Source organism: Taeniopygia guttata, chromosome Z, assembly GCF_048771995.1.
Source record: "Taeniopygia guttata chromosome Z, bTaeGut7.mat, whole genome shotgun sequence".
NCBI lineage: Eukaryota > Metazoa > Chordata > Aves > Passeriformes > Estrildidae > Taeniopygia > Taeniopygia guttata.
Window position 1 is genome coordinate 78,896,164 of NC_133063.1, and position 24,204 is coordinate 78,920,367.

At 36.7% G+C, this 24,204-nt stretch overlaps 1 protein-coding gene across 3 annotated transcripts in view; it reads left to right on the forward strand.

Annotated features, from left to right (window-relative positions):
• SLC12A2 (solute carrier family 12 member 2) overlaps positions 1-24,204 on the forward strand; it is a 53,496-nt gene that overhangs the window by 25,583 nt on the left and 3,709 nt on the right. For 2 of the 3 annotated variants that reach the window (XM_002189138.7, XM_072922940.1), the window contains exons 10-26: positions 2,642-2,802; positions 7,431-7,538; positions 8,147-8,270; positions 9,373-9,474; positions 10,568-10,723; positions 11,438-11,537; positions 12,343-12,454; positions 14,651-14,791; positions 14,994-15,100; positions 16,855-16,934; positions 18,216-18,353; positions 19,044-19,091; positions 20,574-20,696; positions 20,859-20,970; positions 21,434-21,520; positions 23,301-23,436; positions 23,981-24,048. In XM_002189138.7, coding sequence (XP_002189174.5) covers positions 2,642-2,802; positions 7,431-7,538; positions 8,147-8,270; positions 9,373-9,474; positions 10,568-10,723; positions 11,438-11,537; positions 12,343-12,454; positions 14,651-14,791; positions 14,994-15,100; positions 16,855-16,934; positions 18,216-18,353; positions 19,044-19,091; positions 20,574-20,696; positions 20,859-20,970; positions 21,434-21,520; positions 23,301-23,436; positions 23,981-24,048 — 1,903 coding nt within the window. The remainder of the gene's footprint in view (positions 1-2,641; positions 2,803-7,430; positions 7,539-8,146; positions 8,271-9,372; positions 9,475-10,567; positions 10,724-11,437; positions 11,538-12,342; positions 12,455-14,650; positions 14,792-14,993; positions 15,101-16,854; positions 16,935-18,215; positions 18,354-19,043; positions 19,092-20,573; positions 20,697-20,858; positions 20,971-21,433; positions 21,521-23,300; positions 23,437-23,980; positions 24,049-24,204) is intronic. The other variant, XM_030257629.4, reaches the window with a different exon arrangement.

A 24,204-nucleotide genomic window follows, 5' to 3' on the forward strand; every position in this document is an offset into this window, starting at 1 on the left:
AGCCATTGGATTAGGAATATTGGACAAATCTATTCCTTTCCAAGAGGAGTGGTAAGCAAGTCACTAAAGAGTTGAAGGGGCTGGTAAATGTTGGAGACTAGTCATATCTGAAGAGGAGGAGGATGTTCTGAATTTAACTCACTATTTTTATGCTCTGTAGTAAGTAAGAAGGCTAAATTGAGTAGAAAAGAAAGAAAATTACTGATCCTGTTGCTAGAGCTAGGCAGTTATTTCAGAAAGATAACTGAGATGTTTGTGTGCAGTTTCATAACTCAGCAAAGGACTAATGCAGACATGCAGGTCGCACGAGGAGGCAGATTTCACAGGCAAGTTTGCTTAAGAAATCTTGGAAGATACATTTCAAAGAATTACATTTATCTCTTTAAAAACAAGGGAAACTCTTAACAAAAAAAAAGCCAAAATTCTGAGTATCATTAAGAACTTCTTCCGGTAGTTAGGAAAGTAAAACTCATTTACAAGAGCCAAACTGTAGGTGTTTACAGCACTAGTAAAATTAAACACTCTGAACTGCAGTCTGTAGTACCTCTGGAATTCATATATTAAGGAGATAACTTGGTAGAGATGGCTGTAGACTTTCTCATGCTTAAAGCCTGGCAAAGCTGTTTCACTTTGGCAGGAAAAAGCTTTTAAATGCCTGTGAAAAGCTGAAACCTTATTTTCACAGGAGGGAAGACCTAAAGACTTTTTTAGGGAAAAATGCTAGAATAATAGAAATAAATGAAACTTTTCTGAATGAGTCTTACAGAAAGTAACATTTACTATTGTTACTTTTATCTAAGTGTCTTCTGCTGAGCACAGAGCCTTCCTGTCTGGCTTCTGTTCTACATTCTCTATCAGTAAGGCCCACATTAAGTTTGTTCCTACTGCCATGTATCTTTCTGCCATATTTTGATTGCATGACTGAAAGTCCTGCCAAAGCTGAGTTTAAACTTTGACAAAATGAGGGAGAGGAGGGCTGTGGTAGTGCACTGTAGGTATTTAATTAGAGTTGTTCCATATAATTGGCCTGCCACTGCAATCTTATCACCAACAAAATGTTATTTACAAGCAGTTCAGCTGAGAAGTGTGTTGTCAAATCCATTATATATTGCTTGAGTGGCTGGGGCAAATACTTGAATAGTGAAGAAAGGGAAACATCTTCCTCGTACAGAGTTTTTTACTCCCAGTTAAACAAGAAGACAATAAAAAACTTCAGCTCCTCCACGTACTCACAAGAAAAGCATAAGACAGGTGTTCAGTGTAGGAAACTTACTGTAATTTAACCAATTAGGCATAATAAGTAACTAAAAAAGAAATGAGGAGTTGAAGGATTAATTAATGTCCACCTACTGGGACCAGGTGTTGCTGTGGGCTGTTAATCAAGTTCTGATGGCTCACAAGAATTTAAATATGGTATAGCTCATTAGGAATTAACTTTCCCCATGGAAGAGGGACAACATACATAGATGCCTAGGAATATTACTGAATAAACTTAAACTTGCAGCAGATCTTTGCCTTTTTCCTTGCTTTTTGCAAGTAATTAATTTAGGTCCTTAGCTGTCATGGGGTTCTGTTGCAAGGCAGCTCTTGTCATTCAGATTCCTAAAAGATTAAAGTAAGGTAGTTTTATTGACTGTGTCAACTTTTCCCCACTCCTTGTTTAATTCTAGTCCCTGGAAGTATTTCCTGGTGTTCAAACAGTTTGATTACCTCTACTGTTAGACCATAAAATGTTAAATAATGCTTGGTCTGATCTACTTTTTGTCATCTGTGAGACAAAATTCCCATGAAATATAAGACTTGGTGGTCTTTTAGTACTCTTTAGTTTTTCTTAACACTTACAGGATGAAATGCTGTTTCTCCAGCATTTTCTTGATCAGCAAAAGTAATCATAGATGAACTGAAGACAGTATTTAAGGTGATGATTAAAGAAAAAAATGTGGGAGAAATTGTACTATGTGTCTGTTTTTCATAAAAAAAACAGCTGAAAAATACCGTGGTCACATAGGGGATGGCTTACCTAAACATTGGGAAATGGCTTGCAACAAACTTTCATTGAATTTATTTTTTTAATGGCTGAGTTATAGTGACTGGGAAAAAAACAACTGCAACAGAACGGATACCTGCCTGCAAACATCTATCCACACAAAACAAATCTGCATTCCTCTAGGAAAATTGAGCAAAAGAGAAAGTATAAAGTCATAAAACTATAAAATGGCTTAGGTTGGAAGGGACCTTAGAGATCATCCAGTTGCCACCCCTGCCATGGCAGGGACACTTTCCACTGTCCCAGGCTGCTCCAAGCCCCAGTGTCCCTGGCCTTGGACACTTCCAGAGATTCTGCTCTTAAACTTCTGCAAGTCTGCTGACCTGGTTTTCCTCTGTGCCAAAACTTTGTATTTCTTCCTACAATCAGATATATTAAAACACTAAAGATTGTTTCAGCCAAGGGAGCAGTTGTTGTGTTTGTATTTGTTGTTCGTAGTGAAGATGGGCTTAGTACTGTAGCGTGTTAAAAAAACTAAATGTGGTGTTTTCATGTTGGTCTGTGAGATTATGCTTACATAAAAAGGAATTAACACATATCCTTAAATTCAGGTTCAGTTTGTTAATGGTTTTTTTATTGTTGTGTCCATTGTAGGTTCCTGTGTAGTTCGAGATGCCACAGGGAATGTTAATGACACCATTGTCACTGAGCTGGCAAATTGCACTAGTGCAGCCTGCAAACTCAATTATGACTTCTCATCCTGTCAGCCTCAGGGAGGGTCAGAGTGTCACTATGGGCTGATGAACAATTTCCAGGTATGAAACTTCCTCCTTAATCTGTGTATCGGGTTTTGCGTTTGGGTTTTTTTTGTTTGTTGGGTTTTTTGGTTGGTTTTTTTTTTTTTGGTGTTTTGGGTTTTTTTCTGGAGTTTTTTGGGTGATTTTTTTGGTGGGATTTTAGTGGGTTTTGTTTTTGTTTGTTGTTTTGGGTTTAGAGTGGCAGTGCAGGTTTTTTGTTTTGGTTTTGCTTTTTTGTTGCTTTTGGGTTTCTTGGTTAGTTTTTTTGGGTCGTTGGTTTGGGTTTTTTGTTGTTCTGGAATGTTTTGTTTGTTTTTAACTTGGATTTGTTGGCTTGTGTGTTTTTAATTGCTTCTTAGGAAAAGTCATAGGCTATATATGCACACCTCCATAAATACAAGTTTTATCTGTAATAGGTGTGTGCTACACTCTAGCTGATATGCAAAAGAATGTATACATATTGAAACCCTTAGGTGTTTATACACAGGTGGTATAAATATTTACTCTTTTTGTGAGAAAATTGCTTAGATTTAGGTGTTGGTGCTGCAGCTTTCTTTAGGTACCTGAATGTCATCATTCACTGGTGGGGGTAGATATACTCATTTTTCAATAATGTTGCTGAGTAATCATAGGTAGCCTCTGTCAGTAATTTACTTGCTAAATTTTTAATTTTTTTAGAAAATACTCAGTTTTTTTTAAGACTGTTTTACATATTTATCACAGCATCCTCTTTAGTGGTAATAAGATCATGAATTTTCATTAAACGTGATGTTACAGTGTTTGAAAATCCTCTACAAGTGAAGGGTTAATTCACAGTCTTTCACCACAGCCAACTGGCTTGTTCATGAGCTACTGGTAAGGGTTTGGAAGAATCCAAGGACAGTGAACTTACTGCTCACTGATTCCAGCTTGGTTTGTAGTAGTCCCATCTTTGCCCAAAGTGTACAAAAAGTTGGCTAGAGATTGAGCTGAAATCCACTGATGAAGTTGTTATAGTGGAATAATGTCTCTTGTGTGTCATCAGCTTCGTTCTTGTTCAGAGAACGTCAGAATTTCTCATGTGGGATTGACCAATTTGCTAAATCTGATGACTTTTCATTGTTTTAAGCTCAGAAGAGCCAACATATTGTCAGGTGTACAGCTGTGAATAGCCTGTAGCTGGTTTCCTCTGATTGTGTCTTTAAATCATGACTATTGCAAGGTTCTTAATATATATGTTACTTGTACTTCAGAGTATTTCTGCCTCCCAAATTATTCTTGCCTCTCTGTGGAAAAAAGGGTTGGTGTCAATTAAGAGAAGTCACTTTTAAAGTCAGAGGCAGCACAGAGAATGCAGCGCCCCTCACACCTCCCCCTGCTTTGTTGTAGTGTTGAGAACCTTTTCTGTGAAATTACATTTTTCTAATACCAGTGGGTATTAGAAAAATGCTGGTTTATGTCTCACCCTCAGGTGTCAGAAGGAAAATGTTTGTGTGAGAGGCTATTTAGCTAATGAGACACTCGTCCATTTCATAACTGAACTGCTCACAACTTTGTATCTCTGATTGTTAGGTGTAAGAAGAGATTTTTTTTTTCATATGCAGAGGGTGGTGTGTGTGTGGGAAGGAGGTTGTCTATGCTTGTGCACCTCTCAAGGTCTTTTCTGTATGGTAAATAACTGAGAAAAAAATATTACACAAACTAAAATTAATCCCTGAGGTGAGGGAAGATTCTTGTATTTTTCCTCCAGCTTGAAAACAGGCAGGTTTTGGGACAGAAAGTGCCAGTTTCTGTTCTCAGTGTAATGACTTCATCCCTTCAGGACACTCTGCTGCAGTCAGTTCTTCTGGCAAAGAATTGATCTGAAGTTCTGCTGGGTCAACTCAGGGCTTAGGTGTGTTCAAGCAGCAGATGGATGACTTATGATATGATTTACCTGTGGAAATCTTAAATGTGGAACTTTAAATGAGGACAGGAGGTGAGACAGGCTTAGTCAGACCTGCTTAGGAAGACCACCTTTAGTGATGACCATCTTTAGTTTAGAAACTCTTTAGTTTCTGTTACAGTCAGTAAATTACAGGTCTCCACAGGGTTCTGATATTTCTATTCAGTGGTTATTCTGTGCCCAGACTGTCATCTGGTAGAAGAATATTTTCAAAAATTTGGTCTGGGCTCTGTAGCCTCAGCCTAGAGCTTCCCATCAGAAAGTTACAGCTTTGGGTAGTTGAAATGCAGATATTTTTTTCAACTTTGGGTGAAAGTTGAAAGTAGAATGAAACTCAGTTGTTCTAATACAGCATTTTTGTTTTGCTGCATAGTGCTGGACCAAGGAACTAAACAGTCAAAATATGGTATTTCATGAATCCAAATGTTTGAAATCTAGGAAACTGCCTTAACTGCAAATGCCAGGCAAACATAATGAGGCCCTTATCAGCAGGAGCTGTATGTCTTTGTCAACACACCAGTGGTTGCAGGGCCACTCTGCCCTTTTCTGCATGATTTTGCAGGGATGAAAATTTCAGTGCTGTGGGTAGCTGCCTTTGTGGGCTCCTTGGTTTCATGGTCAGGAGGTGTGGATTGTGTTGGGGATGAAGGGAGGGGAGTTTAACACCGTGGCACACTGATTCTGCTGGATCTGGTTCCCCCTGTATTCTCCTAGCTTAGAGAAACTTCCTAAAGTCACTTAAACTAACTTAAGGCATAACTTACTCGCTTTTAAAATGCCAACTATTGATTGCATAGGCTTTGGTGGGATAGCTCTCAAATTTATAAAACAGTGTAATAGTCAAAAATAGTGTCAATAATTGGAGGGATTGCACAGAACCTAGAAAGAGAGAATGTAATACATGAGTCAATTGCCAGAAGCAAATAGCAAGTTGAGGCAAGTGTAGTAAAGTGAAGGCATCAAAATAGAAACATTGGACATATGGGAAAAAAAGTAATGGACACTTGTACACAGATTCCCTCTGTAATAAGGGAAGATTGATTACGCCATCCTTGCAGGGAAAAAATATTTACATACTGCTTCTGTAAAAATTATTCTGCATTTATTAATTATGTTACTGTAGCAAAAGTTTTTCTACAATAATAGTAAAGCATTTATACCTTTAAGTTTTATTCTGTAACATAATGTAGGGTTATTAGAAGCTGCCATTTAAAACTGTAACTTTTTTTGTTACTTATAAAATTAAATTAAACTTGGGTATAAGAGAGGTAGCTTAATAGATGTGTTGTTAGTTTTACTCCTCTATGATTATAGGCCTAGCAAGTATTTTTTTTGGTTTTGGTTATAAACTTGCATGTGGGCTCCAGGAAGTTCTCTCCTTCATTTGTTACGTACTCTGGCAGATACTTTAATCTCATTTTTTGCAAACTCCATTTACTAAATTTCTCTTTTCAAGCAAGGCATGCCTTGAACTGACTGACCTGTGAAACCTGATGCAGTGCACAGATTCAGCTGACTGAGAGGCCCAGGTGTCACTGTCAGTCTGGTCTGGAGAAATCCACTAAATTTGACTATGAATTTAGCCTTAGTGAACAAAACTTCATCAGTCATCTCTACATCATGTCTCAGAACATCTGATTTATTTAGACAGCAAGATTTTACAATTTCAGGTGACAAAAACTTTAAAACAGGAGACTTCTGCATGTTTTTCTTGCTTTCCTTCAGCCACTCCTGATAATTGAGATGAGATGGTCAGGGTGAAAAAGGCAGCAGTGCAAGTGATGTAAAACCAATATAAGACATTGGTTTTATATCACTTTGTAAGACATTTTACACAATGTAAAACATTGTGCTTGAAGAGTGCCCTGCTTAGTTTGGTCTGTTGACTAAAATTCTTCAGCACTGGCTGTCTTAAAGCAACCTCAGCTGTTTTTTCTGTAAAGAAAAGTATTAATTAAACCATGAACATTTTTTTAATTACAGAGTTGTGTGTCTTAATTCACATGACAGATGTAAGGCTGGATGCAGCTGTGGTACATAAATAATCTGCATAAGAGTGGAGTCATAGAGTGGTTTAGGTTGAAAGGGACCTTAAAGATGATCGTGTAACATGCATGCCATGGGCAGGGATGGCACTCTGCACTCACTTTTTATGAGCTCCCTCTTTTTTTAAGGCCCCCTGAGGGACTGGAAGGTACCAGCTCGTTACTCATCCAGCTTACATTTGACTTCTGTCACTGAGGTTAGAGAGATGTGCTGGGCTTTGATCTTGGGGAGATAGGAAGCAAGTTTGTCTTGACTTTCTGGTTTTGACTGGGGGAAAAAAGCCTAACTTAAAATGATGGAGATTCTGAGAAAAGTGTTTTTCACATGTTTTATCACTTGGGGTTTCTGAGACCATGTTAGTCAGCAGTAGGCTAGTTGGAATATATAACACTTCCAAAGTATTTCTTCTTCCATTACTTCCTTTTAATCTTCTTATGTGCCCATGAAGACTTTTGCCCTTGATAATTTGAACTTCAGATCTCTTGTCCTGAAATCAGGATGCATTTATATTCCCTGATCAGTCTCTAGTTCATTAATTTATATGAATACCTGATATTCAGACAGCTTTTCAGTGAAGAGTGTGTAGTATTTTTTTTCTGCTTGTGTAGTCAATGGTACCATCTGTTTGTGTAGTATACTTTTTTACATATTTAAAAAAAAGCATTGTGTTTTTCAGGTCATGAGCATGGTGTCAGGATTTGCACCACTGATTTCTGCAGGTATTTTTTCAGCCACACTGTCATCCGCATTAGCGTCTCTTGTGAGTGCCCCTAAGATCTTCCAGGTAAGTAAGGGAAGAAAGAAAATGGTAATATTTTTAAGAATATTTAATTTTGAGTCATTATTTTTGGAAGGGCACTTTGACATACTGCCATCATTATCCATAGCAGATGACATCAGGATATCATTCTAATTACCTGTTGTTTAGAATGGGAGAACAGTTTGTTACTGTTTTCTGAGGTTCCTGAGTGTGTTTTGCTCTTTCTTCTTTTTGACTATTGAATCTCCTTCTCAGTCTTTAATTGGGTTAAAAAAAGTTAAGTGGGGAGTCAGTTGTATTGAAGCAGAGAACTAGTGTGTATATTGGGCAAACTTTTGACTTCCTGAGGAAATACAGTCTGTAAAAAAAGACTTTTGTGACTGTAAGGCAGTAGTCAAGTAAAATAGACAGTTAATTACAGAAGAGCAGATCTGCTTCTTGCAGGAGGATGTTACTAGAATAGTGGAAATACAAAATATCAAGATGCAAACACAGTTGAGGTTACAATTACTAGTCTATGATGGTTATAAACTATCAGGAAGTATACTGAAAGATAGCATGCAATGGAAGATGGCATGAGCAAAATGCATGCTGACTCTTGATTTTTTTTTTTTTTTTTATTTTCCCCTCAGGCTTTGTGCAAGGACAGCATTTATCCAGGATTTCAGATGTTTGCTAAAGGCTATGGGAAGAACAATGAACCTCTGAGAGGATATATTCTAACATTTTTAATTGCTCTTGGATTCATACTAATTGGTCAGTTTGAAATTTTAGTAAATCTCAATCCCCTTTTGTCCTTTAGAAAGCATTCCCAGTGCATGTTGTAGACTTGATGACCAGGTCCTGGAGATCTATTGCACAACTTAATTCTAAGCCAGCATTCTAAATCTGGTTATTTTGAGGCTTACTTTCTTCTGTCTCCTAAATACAACTCTGTCAAGAGCTGCAGTAAATTTTAACTGCACTTCTTTTTTAATCATAGATATCTGACTTTAGGTGCTATCAATCAATAGAAATACATCCTTTGCTTGAGACAGTGTTAATATCTTGTAAATATGAAAGTTTATTTCAGATTTTTAATAATGACAGCTTCAGTAAAATACAATCTTACACGAGCAATATTATTTAAAATGTGCTTTTCTGTTAAGTTACACATGGTAAAGCTGAGAGCTGACACTGCTGTTGCTGAAGGTTCTGTAGGTATAATTAACTACATGTGTTCTCTGTAAGTGGCAAACTGCTGTGTCCATCTGAGTCCTGTGCCACTGCTTTTAATTTGCAGACTAGGCTGGCACATCCTGCATTTTGATTTTTTTGGGGGTTTTTTGTTGTGTTTTTTTTTTCTTTTTTTTTTTTTTCTTTTATGATGGTGAGAATACACATAGAAATGTTTTGTACCATGCTGCCTCGAAGAAAGGAGAGAGCATCAGGGTTTTCTCTCTCACTGATGGGCATGTAAGCATCCCTGTTGTGAGGGTACTGATTTATAATATTAAAACCTCCTGTCATTCTTCAGAACCCACTCTACTAGTGCACTGCTTGATCCAAGCCCTTTTGGGAATGAAGTTTTCTCAATTAATGATTTTGAAAAAATATGTTGTGCTTCTAGAACACTTGGTAGTGCTTATATTTTTGAAGCTGAAAGCTACACTTCCTAACTGTTAAAAGATAACTTAGTAAATAGGAGATCATTGACATAAAGTTCTGTCAGCAAAAAAGGTAAACTGCATTTCTTTAGAGTATATAAAAAATAAGATTATTTGTAGCAGAATTATTTCTTTCTAATCTTCAAAACCATTGTGTGATACCTTTGATAACAGCTTTCTTTCTTTTTTTTTGTTTTGTTTTTGTTTTACAGCTGAACTGAATGTCATTGCTCCAATTATTTCTAATTTCTTCTTGGCCTCATATGCCTTGATTAACTTCTCTGTGTTCCATGCTTCTCTTGCAAAATCTCCAGGTAGGAACTACTCATGGCATTAAAAGCTTAATATGTTGTATTCATGGGTCTTCTGAAATTTTGAGAACTGGGTGACCCAGAAGGGGTTGTGGGCTACTAATTTTGTCATCTTTTCTGAGGGAACACAAGGTAATTCAGAGTTTATTCAGAAACTCAGGAAGAAAGCTTTTTTGCTAATGCAGTAGCTGGTGCTGGCAAACCACCCTTTTTGTTGTCTTCAGTTTCTGTTAATGTATTTCATCTTCCAGACAAGAATAAACAGGAATTGCTCGTGGTATTGCCCCATTTTTATAGTTTTCAGTGTGGGTTAAACTACAGGAATAAGCCAAAACCTGGTACCTGCAGAACAGATGTAATTTATACCCAGTCCGTGTGCAGTTGTACTGGAATAACTCCCCTAAAAGCTTCTTAAATTACTGAACAGGTAGATTTATTTTTCTTCTCAGAGGGTGGGTATAGCAGTTGGCACAACACTTCTAACTTCAATAACTATATTTTATACACTTGTTAATCTTGGATGTGTTCATGGAGGTGTGTATACCTGATTTTGGATAAACTTGTAGCAAATAATGTAAAACACTGGCAGTCCAGTACTTTGATGTACCCAAGTTCTGTTTGGATTTTCATGTAGTGAGAACTTCTGTGTGAAAACAGTAAAAATGCACAACTAAAAGCAGTAGTATGTAAGAAAATGATGTGTGAGATGATGATTAATGCTTTCCTACCTTTGAAAGGAAAAATCAAATGTCAGGCAAAGCTATTGCAGAAAGTTCCCTGAGCCTGGTTCAATAGATAGACGGGCACAAGCATCCTCAAACTTCCCTTCTGTGCTTTTAGGGGGTAGAATTAGGAGCATTTACATATCTATGTGAGAAAGGTGCAAATTCATTTGAAAGGTGTTGGAAAATGGGAAGCTTAAATGTGCCAGTCTACATTTTGTGCGTCACTGAAACTCAGATGTTCACATGTAATGGATGCAGAATACCAGGGAAGGGGAAAGAAAGTGCAGGTTTTGCACTGTTATTTAAATTTTTATACTGTTGCTTAAATTAATTTTCTCCCTCTTTTTTCTACCCTCCAAAATTTTGACTAGGTTGGCGCCCTGCTTTCAAATACTACAATATGTGGATTTCTCTCCTTGGAGCTATTCTGTGCTGCATTGTAATGTTTGTCATTAATTGGTGGGCAGCACTTCTAACCTATGTCATAGTTCTTGGGCTTTACATCTATGTCACTTACAAGAAACCAGGTATGTACAGGGGCTTCTTTTGGCTGTGGAGGGGAGAAAGAAGGGAAAAAAGTGATGGCCTTGGCAGGGAAAAACCCCAGCTACTTTGCTCTGTTTGGACCACTAGATTAAATTTCTGTTTCATCCTTTTTACTTGTAATTAAATGGAATTCTTCCTGCATAGTCACTGCTGTTCCCCCTCCTCCCAAATTATGAAGATGCCACTTAGGCATAGATGTCTAAATGATAGTTGGAGGAAAAGGTGAATATGGAAAATGGTACATTCATTGCAGCTATCAAGAGATGTGTGTGGGAGGAAAAATATAATAGTGGAGTCTTCCTTTTCCTCATTAGAATAACAGTCTTAAAGGATCTGCTTAATCTAGCAGTTTTCCACTAAAAGTATCTGACTTTGTTTAGGCAGTGTTTTGAGATTCAGTTTTTTTCTTTGCTGTGGTATAAAATAACTCACCACAGCATTTTTTCCTCAGGTGGTATTCTCTTGACTGTGAAGTTGTTGTGCTCTTTGAAATATCGAGATAAAAAAAGTCAGTTACTCCCTTCCTCAACTTTTTTGCTTAAAACAGAAATTTTATCTTTAAATATAATTTCCTATTAAGCTGTAGAGTTTGTTGACTAATATTGTATAAAATGTAGCAAGGTGTAGCTTAAATCTGTGAATTTAGTCAGTGTCCAGCTTGTAATAACACATTGGAACCTCAAATTTTTGAACAGATGTGAACTGGGGATCCTCAACTCAAGCCTTGACTTACCTGAATGCGCTGCAGCATTCCATTCGGCTCGCAGGAGTGGAAGATCATGTGAAAAACTTCAGGTAACACTTAAATACAGGAAATTCCGTGTTCACTAGGCTGCTGTCACGAGTTTTGCTGTCAAGGTTTCCATTAAGGCCATGTTCATCTCCTGTGCCTCATCCAAGTAGACAGAATTACAGATTGAGTGGGATTCTTAGTACAGGTGCCATCCTCTGAGGTTATGAAGAGCCTGGCAGCAACAGAGTTTTCAACAAAGAACCCATGAAAATGAAATGGAGCAGCTAAAGAGATTGAGAGAGATTACTTCAGGGGATTCATATGGTATCACATATTAATTATGATGAAAAGTAATCACTTGTAATGACTTCTGAAGTTTGGAAAAGTTTCCTCGTTTAAAATGGATGTAAAAGTTGCCTTTTACTTACTTGCACTAGGTTGGCTCTGCCTTCTGAAGGAAGATAATGTAAAAATAAGCAGATGATTTCAGTATTTCTGCTGGCCACAGAAGAATATAAGCTACAAAATGCAAGGGGTGTGATTTACCAGTGGGGAAGAAAACCTTAATCCCTTTGACCTAGTCTTGTCTAAAATCTGTTCTTGAACTTTTTAAATGTGTAGATTTTCAGATTTAATGGGATTACTGAATTTTTATGCAGTTAGTCATAGATCTGCTGACAGTTGGGTAACAACTGATCTCTTCTTAATCTGACATTATCTAATAAAAATCGATGAGGTTATTACATTTACAATGATGAATATGTTGTTATGGCTAATATTTGGAAGAAACTTTTCTGTTAATAAAAAAGCCCCAGAATTCCAGATTTATTCTAATTCCAATCTCCTTTTTTTCCCTCATAATTCTAGACCTCAGTGCTTAATTATGACAGGTGCTCCAAATTCACGTCCAGCTTTGCTTCACCTTGTCCATGCTTTCACCAAGAATGTGGGATTGATGATCTGTGGCCATGTACATATGGTAAGTTTATTCTGTCTTTACTTTGTAAAGTTACTTGGTGGTGTTTTTATTCTCTCTTCTTTGGGGTTTGGTTTTGGTTTTTTAACCTGTTTGGCTTTGTTTCTGGCTCATGTTTAAGTTTTGGTTTGTTTATTTGTTTGTTTTTTTTTCTTTAAATGAAAGCATCATTAGACAATAAAAAGTGTAGAAAGAGATTTAGTGGTATGTTTTACTAATGTATGGGTTATCACTATGCCAGTTAGGTGTACTACAGGGGAAAAGTTGTAAAAAATCAGTACCTTTGATAATTTGATGCTTAAATGCTGAAGGACCTTTTGCTTCTAATTGAAGTGAACACTGGGTGGGAGATTGATCCCCTTGTAGTGTTTTTAAAAAGCCTGGGAGAATGGAAAACTTCTTGATATGGGAAGTCAATATCAGTTTAGCTAATAGCTAATAATTGCTTTTAACCTTCCAAGTAGCTTTTTATTCCTTCAGTTACCAGATTAATATAATTGTCAAGTGTTTCCTCTTCCCTTTCTAACCAGTCTCTGATAGTTCTCCAAGTATCCTTGGGTTGTTTCTGTCAGGTTATCAAGTGAGGATGTTCTTGCAGAGGGGGTGGTTCTGCAAGGATATAATTTTTGCAGTTCTTACCAAGTGTCTTACGTAGCAAACTGAAGAGTGGTTTTGTGATGGTGAGAAGGATGCAATTTTCAAGTGACTTTTATTCAGAATCATCTTGTCATAACTTGTGTTGAATGAGATGTAGGGTTGCTGTCATAAAGTGATCTTTACCAGAACTTCCAGTTAACTACAGAGAGGCTGATAAACTTAGATAAATGCATTTTACCACACCAGAATTGTGTAGTTCTGCTTCGTATCTTAAGGCCAAACTTCTGTCACATCACTAAGAACATTTAAAAGCAAGTGTGTGACTAAGAGATGTAATCCAGGACTGACACATGTCACCTACCCAGACTTCTGCAAGGCATTCAGCACAGTCCCATGTGACATTGACATCTCCAAACTGAAGGGACCCGGGTGTGAAGGGTGTAGGATTGAGTGGAGGAGGAGTTGGCTGGATGGACACAGACAGGGAGTTGTGGTCAGTGGTTCCATGTCCAGCTGCAGGCTGGTGATGAGTGGTGTCCCTCAGGGCTGTGTCCTGGGACTGGGGGTCTTCAATAATCAGTGACACAGACAGGGAGAGCAGCTCCTCAACAGGTTTGCAGCTGGCACCAAGCTGAGGGTGCTGGTGACACACCTGAAAGACTTTGGATAAAAACATGGAATTACTCCTAAATGTGTTTATTACACAAGTATGATTTGCTTCTGAGCTAATGAACAGATTAGAGCAAATCAAGTTAATGCAGTTGACATATACTGTCTTAAAGAGCTTTTAATTTATGTCTATATAAACTTAAAATTTCACTGACTATGAAAGGACAAATGGAGTAATGCTAGGGAGATAAGATATCACAGATGTAATGACTACCTTTTAAAAGTAGGGCTATGCAGAAAAGAATAAAGTTGCGTTATCCTTTTTGTAGGAAGGCAGCTCTGAACATTTTTTGGGAGCATATATCCTTTCCCTGTTTAAAATTGCTTTCTTACAGGAAGGGTGGCACTGCCTCATTCTTCAGTACCTTTGACCATTTGGTTGAGTCTGTATCCTTCTGCAGAAACTGGGCTGCTGTGTTCCTGGTTATTCCTTGTCCTGTATTCAGCACTTTGATGTCTAGGAGGAATACAAAAGATTAATCCTGACAGAAATGACGTAAAGGAAGTATTTAAAGAGGAGGTGACTTTGACTGCAGGATACAAAGACTCCCTTAAAGTATAATATTGAGTCATCCTGCATCTGTGTATATTTTTTTACAAAGCCCTTTTCTTTTAAAACTATATTAATGCTTTGGAGGACAAGCTGATGCCCACCCCCTGGGGAAGAGGGTTGTTCTCTGAAGGAACAAGATTGCTAAAGTTTGAGCAAACCTCTTCCTAAAGATGGTAAAAGTTTTTCAATTTTTGTTGCTGATAATGCCTGGTATTTTGTGGTTTGGGTGGTTTTGATAGTGTGCAAGCATGTTTTGAGATTTTCTGAATTTGAATTCATTTCTAGCAGTGACTAAAAATTTGGGAGGGGCTTTTTTACTCACAATATTCATATTCCTAATTCTTGTTCCCTCCCCTCTTATTATTTTCTTCTTTTGAAAGGGTCCTCGGAGGCAAGCCATGAAGGAACTATCAACTGATTTGGCTAAATATCAGCGATGGCTAATTAAAAACAAGATGAAAGCTTTCTATGCACCAGTGCATGCAGAGGACTTGAGGGATGGAGGACAATACTTAATGCAGGTATTAAAAATAAAAAAATAAAAAGTTAAAATTCTGAAGATGCACACCAAAATTGGAAGGGGTTTTATGCTTTTAAATACATTCCTTTTGCAAAACTATCTTAAAGCTTTGATGAAAAGTATTTTATTATTCTCTGAAGCAAAAAAAGAACCTTCAGTTGTGTCAGTATCATATTATTTTGTAAAATACTTCTTCTTCTTAGGCTGCTGGTTTGGGTAGAATGAGACCTAACACCCTTGTTGTTGGATTTAAGAAAAACTGGAGACAAGGTGATATGAGAGATGTTGAAACCTATATCAATTTATTCCAGTAAGTAGAAAATACAACGTTTTAGCTGCTATGTTCCATTTTAGTATGTTTGGTAGTAAGAAAGATCTTAGTTACATGAGGTCTCTTCCAAGTGGACCTAGATTTTCCATTCAGCAGTCTTGGACACCTGGGGTTTTTTCTGATCTGGAAATGAATAAGCAAGTCTGTATAGTTCAAGCAGATTAGAAATCTCCATAATAACTTTCTGTGTCAAAATAGAGTTGTAGTAGAGGTCTGAGATTTAAGAGCTCTTGTTTGAGAAGGAGGAGAAATACTTTACTGACAAGATACACAGCACTGACACCCAGGCTAATAGAGAAAGAAGAGAAATCCCAGAGTAAATTGACAGTACTGACAGACAGACCAGTTGTGGCTGAAAAATTAATAAGAGTAACTTGTGTTGCTACCCAAACACTCGAGGGAAAAAGCAATGCTTATTTTACTTACACAGGGGTGTTTGTGTTCAGTTGAAGTGCTGGCTAACCCACTTCCTTTGTGCTTTTATATTTCTCATTTTCTTTTAAAATGCTTCTAAAAGAGACAGAGGATGGGGCTTTAGGAAAAGTCATCTCACCTAGGTCTTTAAAAGAAAAGCAGGTGCACCAAATACAGTGGAAAAATAAGGAAACACATTGGTTAGTTTTTCTTTTTTTTTCCTATTTTATTTTGGGATGGCTTTTGCAGGAAGATCTGTCAAGGTCAGCAAGTCATGTGGTTCTCCACATCCCTAAAGAAACCTCAGGAGGTAATAACTGCAGGTCAAATGTATTTCTGGAAAACTAAAAGTTTCTGAAGCACACAATAGAAACACATCTAATCTCTACAAATCTAACACATTAAATAATGAAATTAAAATGCTCACTAATAGACAAAACAAATCTCAAATCAACCTCAATTTTTCTTGCACTTACTATAGAACACATTGATATTTCAAACATTTCTAATCAAGTCTTACTACTTCTAAATGGAAGCGTTTAATTAGTGAAATCCTGAGAAATTCTGCTGTGGAAATGATATGGGAGGGAGTTCTCTGATTTATGGTTGTTTGTACTGAACAAGGTATTTTTGTGTAAAGGGTGGTGATTAATGACTAATGCAAACTGTATGATATAAGTTCATCTTTTTCTTGTCTTATATTTTGGAGCTGGGGTTGTTACTAATTTTACTCCACTTTCACTCAGCAATTTACTGAGGGTTTTTGCTCTTTTCTACAGTAATGAAGTTCTGCCTCTTTGTTTTTGACTTTAGTGTGATTTTTCACCTTTATTAGATGTAATGGAACTAGGCACATTATTGCTAACTTACAGCTACTTTGATATTAAATTGCATCATCTTAGGTGTTTTTAATACCCAAACATTTTGGAAAGATGTCAGAAATCTTTAGATCTCAGATCAAAAAGATCTACTCAAATCCCTTTTTTGATGGATGGGGATAAAAATCTAAACTTCTTGGTGGATCTTACTTACTATCTGTGCAGAACTTGAGTGACCTGTTCATGTAGATTTTATTTAATCACTGTTTACATCGTGGAGAAAGGGAGGAAAAGGAATAATTATCCTTTCTAAATATTATTTTTCTTAAAATGATGCTCAGTTAGTGTTTTGGAATTGAAACTGACATTCTAAAGCAAATTTTTAATTTGGGACTTTCCAACAGCAGTGCTTAATCGCCGGAATTTGTTCAGGGAGAGGGCATTTTTTCATTTGGAAAAGAAAAAGCTTTAAAATATTTTATTTTTGTCCCTTTTGTTTAGTGATGCCTTTGATGTTCAGTATGGTGTAGTTGTCATTCGCCTCAAGGAGGGCCTGGACATTTCTCACCTTCAGGGCCAAGGTATGACTTTGTTCCACCTGGTGAATTTGCTGTTCTAATTCCCTTCTGAAACTGCACTCTGAAAATATTAAAGCTCAGTAAAAAAATCATCAAAACACCAGTGCTATGATGCAGGAAAATTCAGTGAAATTAGAAAGTCTGAACTGTAAGATAGTAACCCATGGTCAGCAGCAGGACTTGGATTTTCTGTGTTTGCCATTTTTATATTTTTAAATTGTATACAACTACTTCCAGAAGATCTCCTACTTTTCTGAAACTAATTAGTGATGCTGGCAGGTTGGCATCAAATATTTGGGGCTCAGGCCCAGAAATTGTAAAATCACAGCAAACATTGCAATATGCAGGGATGCCACTGAGTTTGGTGTGAGTTGCCAACCCCTACATAGACGAGTTTAGGGACTCTGAGTAGTCTGATTCAAACTTGGAAAGGTTTCCTATGCAGAAGACTTGGTTAATTTTAGGTGGAATGGTGTAATTTTAGTTAAATTCCAAGCCTGTGAGCTTTGGTGCAGCTGTTCTGGTTTGATAATGTATAATTTGTTTGTGGCTTGCTCCATACAATGCTGCTGCCATGAGGGGAAATGACACAAGTAGGGGCATCCCCCTGAAAGAGGAGGTTCCTTGACTGGAAAAGATGAGTGTTTTAGTATTTTGAGAGAGCCAGGGAGCCTGTCACCATGTGCAGGAGGGCAGAGGAGTGTGAGAAACGGCAAGGAATGAACCTGCAGTGTGGAAACAACACTGCTGAGAAAACTGGGAATGTAACACCAAGGTGTCAGGAGGATCTTGGTACCCACTGGGGACTGTGAGTTTGCTTCAGCTCTGACAGCTGCTCCACAGAAGCCAAACCTGGGAAAAAAGGCTTGGCAGTGAGACAGACATTTGGTCTGTGCTGTGCCTAAGGCTCATCTTCCTCTTGGAGATAAAAGCGGAAATGGAAAACATTTCACCAAGTGATTGGTTTTTTTTCCTCTTCTAGCTGTATTTCCACAGTGTTACCTGTCTGTTTTTAGATTTTGGGCATGCAATCAGCTACCACAGCCTGGGAAAGTGACAGAAAATGACAGCTCTGCTCAAGGGAGGAGCCCCTTTGTGCTCTGAAGACATTTACAGAATATTTTTGTGTTGTTTTCCCCCCTCCTGCCCTCTTTGCTGTGGTCTAACAGTGGCAGCAGCTGTAATTAATGTTAAACACACTCAGTCTAGTGATACCAACACACCTCTGCTGATGCTATTTGTAACAATTCAGTGGTTTCTAATAGGTCTTTTGCTTTCACAAAGATTTGCTGTCATCCCAAGAGAAGTCTCCCTGTGCCAAGGATGTCATAGTAAAAGTGGATTATAGCAAGAAGTCTGAGACAGACACTTCCATAGCTTTTGCTCCATCATCCAGTGAAAGAACTCCCGCTCCACGCAAAGGTAAGTGCTTCTCAGCAATGAACCTTGGATTCTCACTCTTTTTCTCATTCCTCCTCAGCTTTTCTCTCTCTTTGCCCAGGGATTTTTTTGTCTGTAGAATTATTTAGAGGATTTTTTTGTCTGTGAAGTAGAAGTATTATGCTTTTATAGATGTTGATGTCTTTTAAGTCCTTTGGGTCAGATCTTACAAATATGTAAAATAAATATTTGTTTCTAGTCCCCTACATAAACCAGATGGCAGACAATGACTTACAGTGGAGTTTTCTTTTGTTACTGAGTTTGAAAGACAGTAAAAGGTGCTTGAGGATTGTGCCCCATATCTTACAAGTGATGGGAAGGCTGCTAAATGTATGGAGGTTTTTTAATCTCAGACTAGAATATTATTTGCATATTAACAGATTCAAATAATTCAAGGTACTTTGACATGACAATAAACAACTGTACACTTTTCTTATAAAGCAAAAGCCTTAATAGTTAGATGGGTAGTGGACATATATATAATTTTTTTGGAGTAGAAATGAATCTTAGGATTTGGTAGACTGCATTTGTGTGCTTTTCTCTGTGCAAAAAAACCTGCTTCGTTTCACATCTTTATTTTTCTCATTATTTTAAAATTTACATTTGTATTGTGTTCATTAATATCACAAAGGAAATTAACCTTTTTATTTTGTATCTTTAAAAACCTTCCAGAGGAGGAGGAGGATGGAAAGTCTCCAACACAACCACTGTTGAATAAAGGCAGGCATTTTCCATCTTTTTGTGTTAAATCATTCTTTCACATTGTTGATTTTAGTTATCCTTTTGTAATACTTTCTACACCTAAGTACCATAGAGGAAAATCCCAACCATGCAATGTTTATTTCTTTCTTCGTATCTGCTTTAGAATGTGCTTCATCCTTAGGGACTGGGCTGTGGGAAAAAACAAAAAAAACCAAAAAACCAACATTGTGGAAATTCCCAGAAGAAATTGCAACTGAGAAGGGACTGTGCATAAGTGTAGGAATTAAAAAAAAAATTGAAAAACTCTTTTTGTAAAGTAGCATTTGAAATGTATTCATGACTTTTCTGCTTTCTCAGTTCTGTGTCTCAGGTGTCTGTCTGGGTCCTTGCTTGGTTCAGGAAATAACATCTGGTGGTGTAGTGGAAGTGCTTTAAGTTTATTCAGTGTACCTTCCAAAGTCATGGTTATTGCTCTGTTATTTGGAAATCATTCAAAATCCTCAAAATTAAGTCTTAGTACAGTTACCAGTGCAGTGAACATGTGGAAATAATGCAAAGTAGTCTTTTAAATCAGCATTTTGAGAAGTTAAATAAGGAGTTTTCCACTTACTTTTTCTGAATTAATCAGGTATTTTTGCCTTAACTGCAATTCATCTGAACTGTTTTGACATTTTCTTCGTAATTTCAGCAGCTAGAAGCTTTTGTGTTTTAATAATGGAAAGTGAGATTATATCTTGAAGCACAAGATGGCAGTTTGGAAGAAGTCCCAGTATGCAATAAAGTAGTATATTAATGTAAATCAGTCACAGATGTGCTCTAAATTTAAAAAATTCCTAATAAAATAAGGACAGAGACAAATGTCTCAGTCCTGGCTCTTGCTCAGACTGAAGTTTTAATTACAATAAAGAGGTTAGGGATTTTTTTCCTGCAGTTCACAAGAAGGGATCTGTATTATTCTAACTGAAAATGCTATTATATATATTGTCTTGTTCTCAGTAAATCAAGTAACTTCGTTATGCAAAACAGGACTTTCTGCAAAAGGGCCCAGTATGCATAAGTAGCTTTTAATTTCACCACGCACTTAAAGGAAATCTGGATTTAAGGAGAGCTTTGCTTAGGACATGACATTTACTTGTAAAATTAATTACCTACAGTATTTTTAGGGGAATTCTCTCATTGGCAAGAGGTAGAGTGCATGGCCTAAAAGCTCTGGAGCAAAGTTAATTAAATTGTCCAGGCAAATGTCTGTGTAGGGACTTCACACATCCTTTATTTCTCAGATGCCTCCTAAATTACTTCAGCTGATGAAATTAGAATTCTCTAGACACCCTAAATAGAGCCAGTTCAGTTTATATTCAGTCAATCAAACTTTGGAGATGGGTTGGGAGGGCGTAAAGGAAAATTTACATTTAAAAGTAGGTATATCACAAAATATTAGGTTGCATTTGATGGTTTTCTAACGCACTTCAAAACCAAAATTTTACCATGTATTTTTTCCAGATTCAAAGAGCTCATCCTCTCCTTTAAACGTGGCTGACCAAAGACTTCTTGATGCCAGTTCTCAGTTCCAGAAGAAACAAGGCAAGAGCAATATTGATGTCTGGTGGCTCTTTGATGATGGAGGTAATGTGTTTTATAATTTAAAACCTTTAAATGTTGATTAAAAATATATTGGAGTAATTCTGATTTAGTTGTTAGTAGCTATTCTGTCAGTTGATACAAAATCTGTACAATTTAACAAAGTACAATTTTCTAAATTTGTCTGAAATTCTGTTCAAATCACAGGTTTGACACTGTTGATTCCTTACCTTATCACAACCAAGAAGAAGTGGAAGGACTGCAAGATCAGGGTTTTCATTGGTGGAAAAATAAATAGGATTGATCATGACAGAAGAGCGTAAGTTTGCCTTAAAAATTCCATTTCAAATGCTAATAGAGCGTGTTACACATTGGATCACTTCTCTTCCTTCTTGCCTTTTCTCAGTTGTTCTTTGCTGGAGGTGTGATCCTATTGTGTTGCCTTTCTGAAAAAAAGGTTTTGTTTCCCCCAGATTGTTTTTGGATGAGTTACCTCAAACTAATTTTCCTGTGCTATCTGACACTTATTTCCAAATATTTTCTGAGATCATCTTCAAGAGAGAGCTCTTCTCTTATTTTAAAGCCATAAAACTGTTTGGGGTTTTTTTTCTTGTTGATTTATAGTCATATGCCAAGTCAGTTTGATTTTTGTCCTTGTTACATTTAAGATGCCTTTTTTCTGTTCCTTAAACCAGTGGTTTTTATTACCAAACAACTATCTGTTTAAAATGAGAAATAATTAAAGCTATGATCATGTATAAAGGCTTGTTTTTCTGATGCAGGATGGCTACTTTGCTCAGCAAATTTCGGATAGACTTCTCAGATATTATGGTCCTTGGGGATATTAATACTAAGCCAAAGAAAGAAAAGTAAGTCTTGAAACACATCTTATTTGTTAATTGAATTTGTGATGTCTTGCACTTCATTCTTTCCTACACAGGTTATGGTACAAAAGATCCTGTGTTACTGAGTGTTTCACAAAAATGTGGGGAATTAATAATTAACAATAACTCTGCCAAGAATATCGAAATATGTATTTTTTAAAAATCTCTGGCCTTTAGATTTTAATAATAAATTCAGAAAAATGAAGTTAAAAAAAAAAAAAACAAACCTGAATTTCTGGAGCAATCTTCTTAAAGAAGAGACATGTTTACCAAAATTTAAATTATCTGAATCTCATAATGTCTTAGTTGAGTGTCACAAAGCTTGGTCTTGAAATAGCCTGATTTTTCTTTTTTTTCCCCTTCTCTTTTTTAAACTTGCTTGGACTTTCAGTGTACACATATGATATTTCTTACTTGCAACTTCAAAAAAGCTTTCAGCACAAATTTAGAACAGAATGTGTATGATCTAAAAATATCCTCCTTTGCCATTATCCTCCTTTCCCTTCAGGCCTTCTTGAGTATGCTGAAGTTGTAAAAATATCTTTTGTATGGGCATGCATTTTATCTGAGAGTCTCGATACACCATGGAAATTGGAAAGTGTTATTTTAGAACTTGGCTAAATGCTTGAGTTAATGCGAGTTCTTTTGTACCATTTTTAGTATTTTTTTCTTAAATGTGTAGACTACACTGAGCAACTAAAACAAAGGATAACAAAGTATTTCTGGCACTCTAGTGCTTTTGGATATCCAGTTTCCAGGACCCTGCTGCTGTGAAAGGTGCAGACTCCAGTGGGGTAGAACCCATTTATGCATCACAGCTGAGATCCTAGAATCATGTGGAATTACTTTTGTTTAACAGAAGTGATCCATGGATTACTTCTGAGAGCATTTTTCCTTCTGTCTCTGTGGATACATCCCCACAACATATCCAAAATATTTCTAAATAACATTTAGGTATTAACAGCAGCTGCAAACCAAGTAGAGGAAGATTAATTTTCAACAGGTGCTGTGCTGTATAATAATGTTCCTATTAGATCTCCTTTTTGCTCAGCCAAAGAATAGCAGATCATTTATTTTTTCTTTTGATTGATTAAGGTGAAGACCATTTTACATTGTACATTAAAGACCACCAAGGGTAGATATAAAGATGTTTTGTTTGTGATGTGGGTATTTCCTGGAGAAAATGTAGATAAAAAAGTAGGGTAACATGAGTTTTTCTTCCCAGCAGAAATTAATTCATCCTTGATTTTCAGAAGGTTTTATTCTGAAGTTCTTGCTCTAAAGTCCTGGTAAATTCAAAGTATTCATATTCTTACAAGTGCAACAGGAAGACCAAGTTAGATATCTGTGTTTTTTTCATTTGAATGTGGCTCCTGGACTGTACTGGAAAGAGATAAAAGAAACAAAGTGAAAAGATCAAAGCCAGAATCCTAACAGCAGTGGCATACTTGAGACTTGATAGCTGATTCTTACTGTTACATGTAAATTCCTCCTCTTTCAAACTTAGTTCTCTTAGTTATTGTCCCTTTTTTAAGGATGGTACTGTTCAGCTTTTAAAATTAGAGGTAAATTTCTGGACTGAGTAAAGCTTTAATTGTATGGTGAATTGTTTGCTGAATTGGATGGTCTAACTTCAACGGGCAGGGGGAAAAGAACTTCAGTTCATCTTTACATAGCAATAAAACTTAATTTCTGTTACCATAAAGATAATTTTTGACGTAAAAATTCCTATCTGCTCTAATGTTTGTTCATGTAATCCTTCCAGTATTGCAGCTTTTGAGGAAATGATAGAGCCCTTCCGACTGCATGAGGATGATAAAGAACAAGAAGTTGCAGATAAAATGAAGGAGGATGAACCATGGAGGATAACAGATAATGAGCTCGAGCTTTACAAGACAAAGGTTCTGGCTTGTTTTGGAATGTTACATCACTTAAAACTTCCTTCTGCTTCAGTCGTGGTTGTGATAACAATGAGAATTGTTATTCCTGTTACTCTTACTTAGCAGTTTTTATGAATAGCAGATAAAAGTAGCATCTGGAACCATTTAGATGGTTCACAAAGGCAAAAAGGTTCTGCATTTGAGTGTATGCAGGGGCCAGACTGCTTTCCTACAGTATTTAAAGGTTTGATGTCTTTCCCAAGCTGTTGTGCATCTTAGAGACACAAAAGTATTTCTTCTCAGGTGTTTTCTCTTTGCATGAGGAAATAAATGTCATCCTCTAATAGATACTTGGCTTACTTGCACATTCTGAGCTTGCTGCTTACTTTTTCCCCAACCTTACAAGCACAGGTTTTTTGATAGTGAGGAGTTTCCACAGTGAGTTGGAAGTACTTTATTAATTACTCATTCCAGTTTGTCACACTGTTTTTCTTTTTTTTTTTTAAGATTTTTTTTCTAGTTTTTAAAGGAAAGCTGTTCCTAACAGGTTTAATTTTATTTACAGACTTATCGACAGATTAGATTAAATGAGTTGCTGAAAGAACATTCAAGTACAGCTAACATAATCGTCATGTAAGTAAATTATTTTAATTTGTGGTGTTACCTGAATTGATATGGAGCTGTAATTCGAAATATAAGTGTGAATATTGATCAGGAACAAGTCTTTGCCTTGGCATATTCAAGATTTTAGTGCTGGCTGTATTTATTTATTAGAAATACAGAGCTGCC